Source organism: Ambystoma mexicanum, chromosome 9 (assembly GCF_040938575.1).
Source record: "Ambystoma mexicanum isolate Mex_15411 chromosome 9, UKY_AmexF1_1, whole genome shotgun sequence".
In the NCBI taxonomy this organism is placed as follows: Eukaryota; Metazoa; Chordata; class Amphibia; order Caudata; family Ambystomatidae; genus Ambystoma; species Ambystoma mexicanum.
Genome location: NC_090931.1, coordinates 336,846,095 through 336,861,615, shown reverse-complemented (window position 1 = coordinate 336,861,615; position 15,521 = coordinate 336,846,095). Strand labels below are relative to the sequence as shown.

General features: G+C 51.0%; 2 protein-coding genes across 10 annotated transcripts in view; one reads left to right on the top strand and one right to left on the bottom strand.

Moving 5' to 3' along the window:
• The window catches only part of LOC138488041 (ester hydrolase C11orf54 homolog), a 258,137-nt gene extending 247,452 nt beyond the window's left edge, over window positions 1-10,685 (bottom strand). Inside the window, exons 1-2 of one of the 3 annotated variants that reach the window (XM_069614760.1) lie at window positions 10,422-10,685; window positions 10,104-10,244 (exon numbers count right to left, since the gene is read on the bottom strand). In XM_069614760.1, the coding sequence (XP_069470861.1) occupies window positions 10,104-10,161 (58 nt within the window). In that variant the 5' untranslated portion in view covers window positions 10,162-10,244; window positions 10,422-10,685. Of the gene's footprint in view, window positions 1-10,103; window positions 10,382-10,421 lie in introns of those variants that run through there. The other 2 variants (XM_069614761.1, XM_069614762.1) reach the window with 2 other exon arrangements.
• A 2-nt stretch (window positions 10,686-10,687) lies between these two features.
• Window positions 10,688-15,521, top strand: part of TAF1D (TATA-box binding protein associated factor, RNA polymerase I subunit D) — a 531,982-nt gene continuing 527,148 nt past the window's right edge. For 3 of the 7 annotated variants that reach the window (XM_069614755.1, XM_069614753.1, XM_069614759.1), the window contains exon 1: window positions 11,326-11,483. The gene's annotated coding sequence lies outside the window, so the exon portion shown is untranslated. Of the gene's footprint in view, window positions 10,930-11,325; window positions 11,484-15,521 lie in introns of those variants that run through there. The other 4 variants (XM_069614758.1, XM_069614756.1, XM_069614757.1 and 1 more) reach the window with 3 other exon arrangements.

Below are 15,521 nucleotides of genomic sequence, written 5' to 3'. Positions count from 1 at the left end.
TACAGGCCTTGAACCTAGAATGATGATGATTGTATAATATGAATTGATATAGTTTTTTGGCTGTTTTATTTAGATTTTATTCTTATGAATTTCTAATTTGTATAAATTGAAAAAGTTGATGTAATTTCAACTATATTCAATAAATAAAAAATTAAATTAAAAAATGTCTACTTTATTAACGGTTTGTCATTTTAAGAAATGTACGCTTTTGTATGTTTTTTACACCCATCCTACATTGCAGGTGATGACACTGAAGTTAAATGTCATGTTAGTTCATGTGATGTCATCAGGGTGTAAAGTCATGACATCACTTCCTGTGATGTCACATCCACTACTCCTGGCTTTTGGTGAACTGACGTCCCTTCAGTAGGTGCACTGCTCACCCTACCCCCAAAATTGAAACTTTATTTGGGCTTGTTGTGGGGACTACCCATCACGAGATCGCGGGAAGGCGATCTCGCGAGAGTTAGAATGGGAAGCGCAGATGCAATACGCTAGAACGTTCAGAAGCGGGCAGGCAGGGCAGTGTGAGCAACTTCCCAGCGCTCCTTCCTCCTGAATCAGGGGGCTGAGACACCTCGAGGCCCCAAGAAAACAAGAACACACACCCAGAGCGGAATATCATGGCTGAGGGCAGCCACCTGGGTGCTATGGAGTGTGTAGTGTGTATCCATGACACACACATGATACAGTGAAGTAGCTGCCAATACGAGACTGCCTAACCAGTGAGTACTGTTGTGCCCCTACCCCTGGACTCTACCATCCCTGTTCAGCAAGTTATATCCAGTGTCTTAAATAAACACCTTTGTTAAGCGCAGCCTGAGTCCTGTCATTATTAAGGCCACCCCATAATTGGCGACGAGGATCTAGAACCCTGCGGGCCCACCATGCAAGGAGCCACCCCCACCCCGGGTTCCTCCCCTCGCCTGGGACCCTGGCGATTCCATGGCAGCAGTGGGAACCACTCTTCTCCACATACCTAGAGGCGATGGGCGGAATGGGGCACGCACCGGCCAGGAAGAAAGCAATGGTGTTGAACGCCACGGGGGTTGAAGGGCAGCGCATCTTTGCAGGACTAAAGGCCATGTCGGAAGCGGGCGAAGAGGAGGATGCATACAAGGAGGCAATTCGCTGCATTGTGAAGAGGTTCACCAATAAGGAGAACGTGGCGCTGCACAGGCTGAGGTTTTACACTCGCAAGCAGGAAGCCAACAAACCAGTCGACGACTACATAACCAGGATGAGGGAACTAGCATCTCTATGCGGCTTCGGTGACAACAAATCATCTACGACATGCTGGTAGTCTGCACTAACTCCAGGAAAGTGCAGGATAAATTAATTCAGAAAAAGGAAGTGGACCTCGACAAGTGAAAGTGGATGGCATGGAGACACGAGTCATGGGCGACTCAGGTTCAGACCTCACCATCCTCCCCATAAACACCTATAAAGAGAAGATGGGACGAGACCAAGTGGAAATTAGAACCACCAGACAAAAGCCGATGGTCTTCGGAGGAGCCTCCGTGGATCTACTCGGCTACATCAAAGCAAGAATCGAATTCAAAGGCAGGTCCACCACTACCAAAGTCTACTGCTCCACCGGTTACGGACTGATACCTCTGCGCCGGGTTCCTCCATCTCCCGCCAAGCTGCTCCTCCTCTAACGGGCTTCAGCTCCTCCGCTTCGACGCCCGTGCTCGCGAGACTTCCGAGCTGAATGGCTCCACTGGTGACGGTCTGTTGCCTCAGAGCCTGGTTGCACAAGCGCCCGCCAACCCGCCTCACCTCTGACGGGCTTCAGCTCCTCCATTTTGGCGCCCGTGCTCCCGAGTCCTTCGATACCAGCTGCTCCTGCACCCGCCTAGCTGCTTCACCTCTGACGGGCTGCAGCTCCTCCACCTCAGCACCTGTGCTCCTGAGACCAACGGCTCCTCCTGTTACGGACTGCAGCTCCTCCACTCTGCACCCGTTTCTTCCGCCGGACGCTCCTTAGGGCGCATCTGCTTCCTCCTGCCAGATTCTTCAGTGACCGCCGGGCGGCTCCACCTCTCACCGACTGTGACCTCCGATCCCAGCTGCTTCAGCACCCGCAGTGCGGCTCCAACTTTCAGGGGTCGAGACCTCAGAGCCCAGCTGCTCCTTCACCCATCGTGCAGCCCCTCCTGTGATGGGCTGCAGCTCCCCTCTGGGGACGGCTCTCCTTTGACGCCACCAGTAGTGGACCGCAGTTTCGATGTCCTTCCAACAGCTGTCTGCGGGCCTGCTTCGTCCACTGTGGCCCTCCTACTGCCTGCGGGCTCACCTACTTGCCTCTTGCTGCCCGTTCTTCAGTTTTGAACCTCTGTGCCTCTGCGGCCCTCGCCGTCCTCAGGCCTGCTTCTACCACTAAGGGCTCACCTGCTCGCCTCCTGCTGCCTCCTCCCGCATCTTTGGCTTGCTGTGCTGTGCCCTTGCTCTTACCTGCTTCATCTGCAGTGGTTTCACCCACATTCCCCCGACTCCCTGCGGGCTCATCTCCTCGTCTCTTCAGGATTGCTTCCTCTACTGCAGGCTCACCCGCTCGCCTCCCACTGCTTGCTCTGCCAACTGTGCCTTCCTGCGGTCTCATCTCCTCGCCGCCTTACGTCTGCTTCCACTACCGCTGGCTCACCAGCTCACCCCTGCCTGCTCCGTCACCTGTGGCTTCCTCTACACCTGCTACTGCTGCCTCCCTTGGACCTGCCTAAACTACAGCGACCTGCCTCATCTCCTACCTGCCTCCTCAGGACTGCTTCCTCTACCGCGGGCTCACCCGCTCGCCACCTGCAGCCTGCTCCGTCATCTGTTACTTACTCTGCCCCTGCTACTCCTGCCTTCATTGGACCTGCCTCATCTACTTTGGGCTCACTCGCTTGCTTCTCGCTGCCTGCTCCGTCTATAGCCCACTGTGCCCCTGCTGACTCCATCTACTACAGACTGCTGCGTTCTCTTCCACCCTCTACCTAAGGTGACTTCCGTGCCTGTTCCTACTGTACCCCTCATCTCTCACTGACATCTCCCCTGGCGGCCTGTTTCCCCTACATCGGTCTGAGACGCCTCTACTTCTACTCCACGGCTCCAACTGCACTCCGGCGGACTTCATATTCTACGGTCTGCAACGTTCCTCTCATTGACTTCGTTCTCCTTCCCCTTTGTTGTATTGCTTTGCCTTCCGCCTCCACAACCGCGGTTCCAGCTACTGTCTGGCCGGCTCTCTCCACTTTGTGCTGTAGAGTTCTCCTCCTCCGCCCTTGTTTCCCTCCCTGTCACTGACCACTGTGCTTCCGCTTCCACTCCTTCTGCTCCTTCCTCTCACTACCTATTCCTTCTGCTACAGGCTTCAGTGATCTCCCCCCCGCAACAACTGTGGGCTTTGAGCTCACCTACCACCCATACTGGCTTAGCCCCCGCCCCCTCCCTCCTCACTAGTGTTTCTCCTCTTCTGGCCAATAGTACTACTACTTTTCAGTGTCTGTCCCCTTCCTATTCCCTCTCCCTTCCCCCTTCTTCTCCCCCACCCACTGCTCTACTTCTCTTATATACTCCCTCCAACTGCCCCTCGTTCTCGACTCACTCTATTCACTCTCCCTGTTATGCTTCCTTCTCTCTCTCAACACTGATACTCTCCCCCTCCCTTTTCCCCCTCACATTACTCTACATTCTTCTAATGGCCATCTCCTCTCTCAATCTTCCCCTCTCCTCCCACACCCTCTCTATCCCTCTGGTGACTTTAACCTCCACCTCTCTTCTAACCCTCCCTCCTCTCCTCTCTTCTCCATCCTTGACTCCTACCTGCTCTCTCCCCTCCCTCCCCTCCTTCCCACCAATCTGGCTGTACTACTGATCTCATCTTTACTTTCTCCTTCTCTGCCTCCCCCATCTCCTCCCTTCCCAACTATCTGATCACTCCCTACTTTCTTTTTCCCTCTCCTCCTACCCCTCAATCCTCTACCTCTTTTCTCCGGCGTGACCTACGCTGCTTTAACACCTCCGGATTTCTAGCATCCCTCTCCTCTTCCCTCCTCCCCTCTCCCAATTCTCCTCTACTTCCGCCTCTGATGCCTCCTCCATCTTATCTTCCTCCCTCTCTACTACTCTTGATCTTCTCTATCCCCTCTCACCATTTCACCCCTCTCACAAACTTGCTCAACCCTGGCTTTCTTCTCATCTCTCCTCTATGCGCCGCATCCTTAGGTGCCTTGAACGTCAGTGGCTCAAACACCCGTACCCCTCTAACCAATCTGCTTATTTCTCCTATCATACCCTCTACGACTCTTGCCTCAATTCTGCGAAACGTACCTACTACTCTGACCTTCTCCAGTCACATTCCTCTCACCCTCGCCGCATCTTTCAAACTTTAGCTCGACTTCTCTCTCCATCTACTCCTGATCCCTCCACTACCTCTTCTCTCACTGCTACTGATCTTGCCTCCTCCTTTTCTAGCAAAGTCCTCAATCTCAGTCAAACTATCATCTCCTCCCCCTCCTACTCTCCTCCCTCTCTTTCTCCTTCCCCCACTACCTTCGCTATGTCCTCTTTTGCTCCGGTCACGCATTCTGATGTCACTCTACTCCTATCCAACACGCATCCTACTGCTTCCCCCTGTGACCCTATTCCCTCTCCCCTCATCCCTAAAATCTACCCCCTCCTCATTCCCTACCTCACCTCTTTCTTGAACATCTGCCTCTCAACTTCCACCTTTCCTTCTCCTTTCAAACACGCTATCATCCCTATTCTCAAAAAACCTTCTGCCAACCCCATCTTGCCTCCAACTATCGCCCCATCTCTCTACTACCCTTCCTTTCTAAACTCCTTGAGCGTATTGTCTATTCTCAACTCTCTTCCTTCATTTCCAACCACTCACTCCTTCCCTCCAACCAATCCGGCTTCTGCCCACTGCACTCCACTGAAACTGCCCTCACCTCTGTTCTCAACTCTCTCCTCTGCACGCTACGCAAACACTCCTCCATCCTTATTCTCCTTGACCTTTCTGCTGCTTTTGATACTGTTGACCATCCTCTTCTCCTCACCTGCCTCTCATCATTTGGCTTCAAGGACAACATTATTAACTGGCTCTCCTCTTATCTTTCTAACTGCACCTTTTCTGTCTCCTGGGGTGGCTCCTCCTCCCCTTCTTTTCCTCTCAACTACGGAGTTCCCCAAGGCTCTGTCCTTGGCCCTTTTCTTTTCTCACTCTACACCTCATTCTTAGCTCCTATTATCTCCTCTTTTGGCATCTCGCACCACTTCTATGCTGATGACACCCAGCTCTTCCTCTCCTTCTCCTCCTTCTCTCCTGACATTCATGATAAACTCTCTTCTTGCCTTTCTGCTATTAAATCCAGGATGTCCTCACACTTCCTTACTATGAATACTGATAAAACTGAACTCCTTTTCTTCCTGCTATCACTGTTCCTCCTCCCTCCCCTCCCCCTTCATTCTCTTTCCCCCACCCAGCTCTCATTCTCTCCCCATTCCCGCAACCTTGGTCTCCATCTTGACCATCACCTCTCTCTATCTCACCACATTTCTCTCACTGCTAAATCCTGTCGCTTTCACCTCTATAACATTCGTAAAATTCGACCACTCCTTACCTTTCACGCCACTAAACTTTTAATTACTTCCCTCCTCTTCTCCAGACTCTTCTACTGTTCCTCCCTTCACTTCGGACTCCCCTCCTCTCATCTCATCTCTCCCCTCTCAAATCCATCTACCACTCTGCCACCCGCTCCCTATGCCTTCTCTCACCTCTTGACTCCATCTCCTCCTCCCTCACCTCTCTAGGTTGGCTCTCTTTCCACTCCCAACTCAAGTTCAAGTTCCTCTGTCTTGTTTTCAAATCCCTCTATGATCTTGCTCCCCTTTAGCTCTCCTTCCTTCTTTCCTACTACACCCCTTCTCGTCCTCTCCGCTCTGCTAATCTTTTCCTACTCTCTCCTCCTCCTCCACCCTGCACCCCCTCCCGCTTCCGCTCCTTCCAACTCCTTGCTCAATTCCACTGGAACCGCCTCCCCATTCACATCCGCTCTTCTCCCTCCTATCCTTCCTTTCGCTCTTCTCTAAAATCTTACCTCTTCCACTCACCTCCCTAACTCCCCACCTTCCCTACCTCCTCCCTTCCCCTTTACCCTTACCTCTTACTTCTCCTCTTTCTTACCCTCTTCATCCCACCGATCCCCTTCCTCCCTTCCCCCGCTTGATTCTTGTCTCACCTTCTCCGCTCTTCTTCCCTCACATTCCTGCTCTTTCCCCCGTCCTTACCTCCTCTAACACCTACCACTCCCTTGCTCACCTCCCCCCTCCCACACCCTCCTCTCTGCTGCAATATTGTAAGTTGTTCTTTATGCTGTTATAAGGTTGTGGTTCAATTGTCATTTTATGCTTGCTGTACGTTTACTTGTTCTCATGTAAAGCACTTTGGCGTAAAGGGCTATTTAAATTCAATAAAATACAAAAATACAAAATACAAATACTTCGCGTCCCAAGGCCTCGCCGTACTAGGGTGTGAAGATCAACACAGGCTCAGCATAAGGATAGACCCCAGCACCCCAGAGCAAGAGCTCTTGGTCTCTTCAGGAGGAGCGCCGAGTTGGAAAGAAGCCTTCCCTGGCGTGTTCTCTGAATCTCCGGGGAAAATCAAGAACTATGTTTACAAGATCCACCTCAAACCGAACGCAGTGCCCGTGAAGCACAAGGTCAAGTCCGTACCTGCCACAGCAAGACCTGAGCTGGAAGCCCACCTCCACAAGATGGTCAAAGAAGGCACCATCGAAACAGTGGAGTCCTCAGAATGGTTGAGCCCAGTAGTGCTCATTAAAAAGAAATCCTCAAACGACCTTAGATTTTGCATTGACCTCTGGGGCCTCAACTTAGTCGTCACAGACAGCTTCCCGCTTCTCAACATGAGCGAAATAGTGCTCATGATGAAAGAAGCAACAGTGTTCTCGAAGCTAGATGTGCATGACGCATACCACCAAATAAACTTGCACAAGGCCTTGCGCCCGCTCACGGCATTCATCACCCCGTTCGGCATGTTCCAGTATACCCGCATGCCGTTCGGGTTGTCTTCAGCGGCATCCGCTTTCCAGAGGATGAGCAGCTCCCTGTTGAAAGGGATCGCGAACGTCTCCTACTTTCAGGACGACATACTTGTGTACGCAAATGACTCAAACTCACGACAAGGCACTCGCCACAGTACTGAGCAGACTGCAGGAAGCAGGCGTCCACCTGCGCCATGAAAAATGTGTGTTTGGCATAGGTGAAGTTGAGTACCTCGGATATCGCATCTCAAAGGAGGGAGTGAGCCCCAAGAAGAATCTCCTCGAAGCCATAACCGACGCCCGGCCTCGATGTCCAAAGATGAACTCTGTTCTTTCCTGGGCCTCGCAGAGTACTATGCGAAATTTGTCCCGAGATTCTCAGAAACCACGTCTCCCATGAGGGAACTCCTGAAGAATGGTGCGATCTACACATGGGGGCCCCAGCAGGACGAAGCATTCATGGAGAGCAAAAGGAGGATCCTACATGCACCCTGTTTAAAGCCTTTCAACCCAGAATGGGAAACATGCATCACGACAGATGCCAGCGCCTACGGGCTAGGCGTCACGCTAACCCAAAAAAGGGGCGACACGGAGAACATAGTAGCTTTCGCCTCAAAGGCCCTGTCAGCATCGTAGAAGAACTACTCCACCGTGGAAAAGGAAATGTTGGCGTGTGCCTGGGCCGTCGAATACTTCAGGTCGTATGTCTGGGGTACAAAATTCCGATTGGTCACTGACCACAAAACCCTCATACACATGCTAAGCCCATGCGGCACAAAGACTGCTACACCGAGACTGGCCAGAATCGCTGCCAAACTCCAAGAATACACCCACGAGATAGCCCACATTGCCGGTTGGAAGAACGCCCAAGCAAACTGCATGTCCAGGCTTCTAAACCAAACACCCCAGGAAAAACATTCCTTGAGGACGAATGTGTCGTGGCCTCCATTGGCGATCTCAGGAACGACGAATTTATGGAACTAAGTGAGCGCCACTGGCAAGAAGAATATGAGCAGGACGAAGTACTCTGCCGCGTGGCAGTGTGGGTCTGCGAGGGATGGCCCAACGAAAGAGCAATCCCAGAAGGCCTACGCCCCTACTGGAAGGTGAGCGATGAAATTACCGCCATGAACGTTCTCATTCTGAGAGAGGACCGTGTGATTCCCCCAGAGGCATTCGGAAAGTCATCCTGTGCCGAGCACATTCAGGCCACCTGGGAAGCAACATGACGAGGCGCAGAGTATGCAATGCCTACTGGTGGCCAGGCATGGACCAGGAAATATGGGCGATGATCGAGAGGTGCCATGAATGCATCAACAGCGACAAGCGCCTGTCCGTGAGACAAGCCCCCATGATGCCCACTGAGGTTCCCAAAGGAGTGTGGCACAAAATAGGGTTGGACTTCATCGGCCCACTGGACGGCATGTCTTCAGAGCATAAGTTTGGAATTGTCATGGTGGAATACTTTTCCAAATGGGTGGAAGTCGAATTTGCCTCAGACATCACCACAAGCACGGTCATCGAGGCACTCAACGCTGTCTTTCAGCGTAAAGGCCTTCCCGAGGAAATAGTGACAGACGACGGGGTGCAACTGGTGTCCCGAGAAATGGAAAGATTACTCAAAAAAGCATAACGTCCGACAGCTGCGAGCGAGTCTGTACCACCCGCAAGCAAATGGGCTAGTGGAGAGAGCAAACCGCTTCATCAAGGGAGCGCTGCAGCTGGCGCAGGCATAGGGCCTAGACCCCAGCAAGACGGTAAAAGAGGCCGTCGCGGCCCACCGCCTCACACCAAAAGACATCACTGGCGTTTCACCTTTCCAACTGTTGAGAGGGAGAAGGGCGGCGTCCACGCTGGTACCGCCCTGGCTACACCAAGTAAGGTCAGACAAAGACGTGGACATGCGAGACATAGTATTCCCCATGCAGCGAAACAAGGAAGCAATGAAAGCTCAAGGGGACAAATGCAGGGCCGCTCAACGCACAGCTGTTAGTGAAGGTGACCTAGTAAAAATACGCCTTCCCCATGAAGTCAACATGACCGGCTCCAAATATAGTAGGCCCATAGAGGTCATCGCAAAGGGATCCAACCACATATGCAACAGTGACGGTAGCCGATGGAAATTGGAAAGAGTGACAATATAACGCAAAAGAGAATCCCTCAACCAACCATCCTCGGAAGCAGGAGAAGGACTGGCCCATCAAGGTACGTCCAGCAAACCCCATAATTCAAGGGAAAACTCATCGGAATCACAGCATCACGACGAACTCAAATTCATGGGCCCCCCGAAACCTGTCCGGGGAGCCACAGGGAGAAAAGACACAAGGAGAACCTGATCCACCCGAAACCCCACACGTCCCGTCCCACTATTCAGCTTCACCTTCCGACCAAGGCGACCACAGCGGGAGAGAAGAAGACCCAGCAAGTTCTCAGACTTTGTCATGCACTGACCATCTGTCTTTTTTTTCAACCAAGGGAGGTGTGTGGGGACTACCCATAGCAAGATCGCAGGAAGGCGATCTCGCGAGAGTTAGAACGCGAAGCGCAGATGCAATGCGCTAGAATGTTCAGAAGCGGGCGGGCAAGGGGACTGAGACAACTCGAGGACCCAACAACACAAGAACACACACCCAGAGCGGAATACCATGGCTGAGGGCAGCCACCTGGGTGCTCTGGAGTGTGTAGTGTGTGAATCCATGACACATACATGATACAGGGATGTAGTTGCCAATAAGAGACTGCATAACCAGCGAGTACTGTTGTGCCCCTACCCCTGGACTCTACCATCCCTGTTAAGCAAGTTATATCCGGTGTCTTAAATAAACACCTTTGTTAAGCGCAGCCCGAGTCCTGTCATCATTAAGGCCACCACACTTGTATATACCCCCTAAGGGCAGTGAATCGGTACAGATTATTTGCGACTAAGCTAAAATAACTATTGTTAAAATGGCAGTTCATTACAATCACAGCTGAACACATTAAAATTATGCAAGCTTAATTTTACGATTCTGAGCCTTTTCTTTGTTTAATGTGATGGGAAGGGCTCACCTTCTGTAAGCTCCTCTAAACTCGGCATATGCAAAGTATAAGTCACCGTGTCCGACATGCTGCAGCTGGGCAGTTAGCTCAGGTTACACCGTCTTCCCGAAAGCGGTAAAGATACCCGGAATGTTTGTACTGCGGGCCTGTCTGTGAACGGAAACGCGATGGTTAAATTATTACTTTAAAATGTTCTTTTGGGTTTGCAGGGTCTAACTGTAAGATCAAAGTATAACCGGGTGTTAAACGATAACTGAAAGGGCAGTCAGCAGAACATGTGACACGGGTGATATTATCACGTGATGATTTGAGGATAGAGTCGCTTACTTGGCAGCTGCTCAGGGTTCACCAGAATTGTTCATTATTTTTCACGTTGTTGAAGATTGCGCACTTGACCAGTACGGTACGGTACCAGGTTTCAATTCTATGGCAACACCAGAAACGAACATGGTTCGCTTTTTTTCCTTTAACTGTTCAGCTGCTGGCAAGAAAACATCTTCAAACTTTCAACAGAACCAAAAACACTACATCGCTCATGTGCCACGTAGGTTTTTGTAGTTTTAACAAACTCATGTCACCGTGATCCTTATTGAGGCACCTCCCCTCCAGCAACCATGTGACGCCTGGCCCTGGCTCGCCAGTAGTCCTTTCTTTGCTGCTCTTCAGCCACGTTAGATAAGTGCTTTAATTGCACGCAGGAAAGCACCCTAGCTTCCACAGCACAGAGCCTTCTCTTTACAGCCTCTGATCTCAGAGGGTAGACAGGGAGCAGGGGCGGCGTCACCCTCGGCATTTTTGGGGGAATGGATGCCCGTTTTGAAAGCTGGCTGTGAGAGTGAGTGGATAATGATGAACAAAATATACTGTGGACAACAAGGGCGTAGGAAATGGGGGGAAGCCAGGGGGAGCAAAAACTCCCCACAATTTTAGGCAAAGGGGATTTAATAATGCCATGTCCCGCCTCCAATTAGAAGCGAGGGAAAGCAAGGGTTGTATTTCTCCATGTGAAATGATGAAGCAGCGGTAAGTAAAACCAGGGCTGAACTAAACCGTATGAGCGAGAGTGTGAACGTCTAGGCAAGACTGAGTGGCTCGCTCGTCGCTATCAGTCACGCACGCTGGCTGCCTGGTGGTACTGGGGCGCATGATTCTTTGCTGCCCGTGTGCGCCTGCGCATTTAAGAAAACACACGTCCATGCCTTCTGCGCTCGCATCACGTGATGCGCAGTGCATTGCAGCACCGCACCGCCCCCGCGACACGTGAGGTGTCTTCCTGCTGCTGACGTGAGGGACGTGTCTGCGAGAGAGCGGGCGGCGCTAAAGCTGCAGTGCCAATGCTTGAAGATCGTTTGAATTAGCGCGCCTCTCACTTTCCTGACGTTGCCTATGGTAAGTATAGGAGGGAGAGGGAAGCTGCTTGGCCCGCAAAGCCTGAGCAGGCTGTTTGTTCAGGCTGCCGATCATAAATAACATCGTGGCCCGCCCAATGAAAAACTGCATCAAACAGTGTAACATGTCATAAACAAGACATACAGAAAACCTGCACACAATGACACACGTGTACAAGATACAATGACGAAACACATTGGCTGTCTATCAAACATTCTTCTACTGCTACTACCATACCTGCATGCCTACATTTGAAAATCAAAAACCCTGAGATGTATTCCACGCCCACAGCCACCCAAGACTCCGCCCCTTTGCACACTGTTGTGTCTTCTCCTGCCTGTGAACACGTGTGGGCCCGCGTCGACGGCCCAGGGGTGGAGGAGAGCAAAATCACACACCTGCACGCGTAGTGGCTGTCATGCTCGGAACTGCCTCGCTCGTGGCAGGGCGGGCTCTTTATTGGCAGGCACAGCTTTTGCCTCCCCCCTCCAATGTCACTTCACCGCTCATAGACTTTTAACCTTTCCGGGGCTCTCGGGGCTGTTCTTAAAGCATAATGTCCTCGTCTGGGGGCCGGACCTGTGTCCCGTGGTAGCTCACCTTTCTCACTTGGGGATGCACTTGGGGCTGCCTCCGGTGGTTTGTCTGCTTCGTGCCTTGGAGTCGACTCATCCTCGTGTTGGTGGCTCTCATCCTCCAGCGGCGGCTCTGCTTCTTCTGATAGCGGCTGGTCTGCGTCAGTCAACATTTGTCGTGGCACCCTCTTGGACCACGAGGCATTCCTGGTGATCGACCGGTGTCCTTGTGCTGCTGTCACCATTGTTCCCTGTATCTGGGGTACTGTCCAGGGGACCAAGTCATATTGTGTTTCGAGTTTGGTCTTCGTGGGGTTGCGCACCACCAACACTTTGTCACCGATTTAATGTGCCGATTTCCATGCATGCCTCTTTGTAGTTGGGGTTCCAGGCCCATTTTGTGTTATATTTTGTGAGTTCTCTGAGCGGCTCGGACATTGTTGCCAGGTTGAGGGATGAACCTCCCGCAGTATGTTGCCAGTCCCAAGAAGCTGCGTACTTCCGTGGGTGTCGTTGGGGGAGAGGCTTCCTTGATGTCCGCAACCTTTTGAGGGTCGGCCGACACCCCCGCACTGTTAAACACGTACCCGAAAAAAGTGATTTCTTCCTTCATGAATTCACACTTTTCCCTGTGGATGATCAGGCCTGCTGCTTCCAGTCTGCTGAGCACCGTCTCAACGCGACGCATGTGTTCGTGTCTGTCGCTGGCATGGATGAGGATGTTATCACTGACATTCAGCACTCCTGTGATGCCCTGTATCACCTCTTGGATGGCCTGCTGAAAAACTTCTGCCGCTGATGAGATGCCGAAGCTTAGCCTTTTGTACCGACGTAGGCCCAGGTGCGTGGAGAAGGTTGTGATATACCTGGAATCACGATGCAGCTTCAGCTGATGGTATCCAGCGTTGAGGTCAATTTTACAGAATACCTTCGATCCTGTTAGGTCCGTGATGATTTCGTCGAGTATAGGGGTGATGTGTTGTTCCCTTTTAATTGCTCCGTATGGGAGGCGCATGTCGATGCAGATCCTGACCTTTCCCGGTTGCTTTGGCTTCTTTGTCACTACCATGGGTGACACCCATGGTGTCGGCCTTGTTACCTCCTCTGAATCCTGCCTTTTCAAGTTCACGTAGCTCTTTTTTATCGACTTGGTCTCTCATGTGCAAATGGGTCCTTCTGTGACGCACCGCTCAGGGCTGTACCGATTTGTCGATGTGGAGCTTTATAAGTTTGCCTTTCGGGCATCCGATGCCTTTGAGGAGGCCAGGGTACTTCTTGAGGAGGTTGGTGATGTCATACATATATAACGAAAGGTGGACCAGTAGAACGGGATGACACTAATTATTCAAAAAATCTTCGCTTTAATCAATATTCATATAACAGTAACTTCATGTATAGTTTAAAAACCATCAATTCATTTAGTCAACTAAATAGTCGACTATTTGAACAATCTGGAAATCCAAAGCCAGATTTGATACAACACCTGATATTAAGGACGGGGTCACTAATACACGTTTATAATTTATGCAGATTTCTGTGTAAGATTATGAGTACACAGTATATGAAATGCCAAATTGGTTTTATTGCTAAAGAAGTTTGAATGAGGAAGTATGGGTTTGAGATTGAATGTATGAGAGAGATGTTGACTACGAAGATTTTTTGAATAATTGGTGTCATCCCGTTCTACTGGTCCACCTTTTGTTAGATATGTATGTACTTTACCTGAGGGACCAGAGACTGAATTGCAGGTACACCCCTTTATTTATATCTGGTTGATGATGTCCGTCTGGTCTATTGCATCCCAGATGAAGCAGATTAGTTCCAGGTCTTATGCCGCATCCCCGCTTAGTAGGCATTCGATCCCTGCGTTGACGACGTATACCTTTTGACTGTAGGATTCGGTCGCCTCTGCTGAGCGTTGTTCTGAAACGTCCCTCCGCTGGTAGTGGGGTCTTACACCCATAGGCAAATAACAGTGTGTCTGTTGATTTTAAAACAGGGCGGGATGAAGCCTCTGGAACATTGTTGCTGGCATGACATCCACAGATGTCAATTTTCATTTGTGTCTCTTGGCCTTTTATGGCCACCAGGCATTTTCGTCTTCTTTGCCGACTCCCCACCTCTGTGCTCAAGTGCTGAGACTAGGTATACTTTCCTCCCCCTTCTCATTTGTGCGTTTTCTGCATCCTTCGTTATGTCACTGTCATCATCACCTGCTTCGTCGGTTGATGAGTTGGCATTTTCGAAACGACGAGCGTTGGCCTGTTCTTTTTCTTGGGGGTTCCTTTTTCCTGTTGTGATTGAGGGCGTTGTTTGCCCTGACGATCTGCAGACTCTCGCATAGTGATCCTTCCGGCCACACGCTCTGCACGTGGTTCCTTGTGCTGGGCAGTTTCTTTGTCCATGATGTCTGCCTCCGCACCATCCACATTCTGAGGGCCCTGGAATTCTAGTTTGCCACCAAGGTGAGCTGTTTGTTTCGTTGAGATCTGCTGTTGGCGGTTGGCGATTTGGGCTATTGTCGACATCAGTTGGAGCTTCTGCAGTGTGGTGTTCATGTGTGCCGCCCTTGCGTGCGACAGTTCTCTTTGATGCCCATGCTCGAGGATCCTGGCCAGGGAAATGCCTTTTTCGCTCAGCATCATTCTGCGTAGTTTCTCAGATTGCATGCAGTTAATGATTTGGCGTCTTATCTCCCTCTTGACGTTGTCGAACTCACACGAGAATGCAAGCTTTCTGAGTCTCGTATGGTAGGCATCGAGTGTTTCATCTTCCGTCTGAATGGTGGTGCAAAATATGAAGGTCTCATAGTCCGGGTTCAATTGTGGCATAAAGTGGGCTGTGAGGGCGTCTTTTGCCAAATGGTAAATGTCTGAACCATCTCTGATTACCAGTGAGTTGAAAATGCACAGGATGTCGTCGCCCACATTGAGTAGGAGGTGTGACCTCATTTTCCTGGGCGTTGTGATGTCTTTGCAGTCCATCGCATTTCGAATTTCTGGATCCACAATAGCCAGCGGGACCCACTGACGATGGGTCTGTGTATGGGCCGAAGGGTGACAATGCCATTGTCTTTCCACCATGCGGTCGAGGGCATGGTGTTGCGGGAGATAGTGATGCTGCAATTCTAGATGGCGTGCCGGGTCTGGGCGTGGACAGGCCAATTGTCATGTTGTTTTAATGTTGGGGATTGTCGCAGTTAGCGTGCGTGTGCGGTGAGTACTCCTCACCTTCGTTATCTTTTCATTGATGGGGTATCCAGTATTTCTCCTCTGTTGTGTTCGGTGTAGTGTTGCCTCCTGAGTTGCCAGGCCTGTATGATGGCTCTGTGAGCAGGCCCCAGGTTCAAAATTGTCCAAAATGTGCCCCGTTAGCTAGTCTTGGATACCTGGGTGTTGCCGGGGAGATGCGGAAAAGGAAGGCAGGAAGCGAGAGGAAAAAAAAAATAAAAACATTTTTTGAA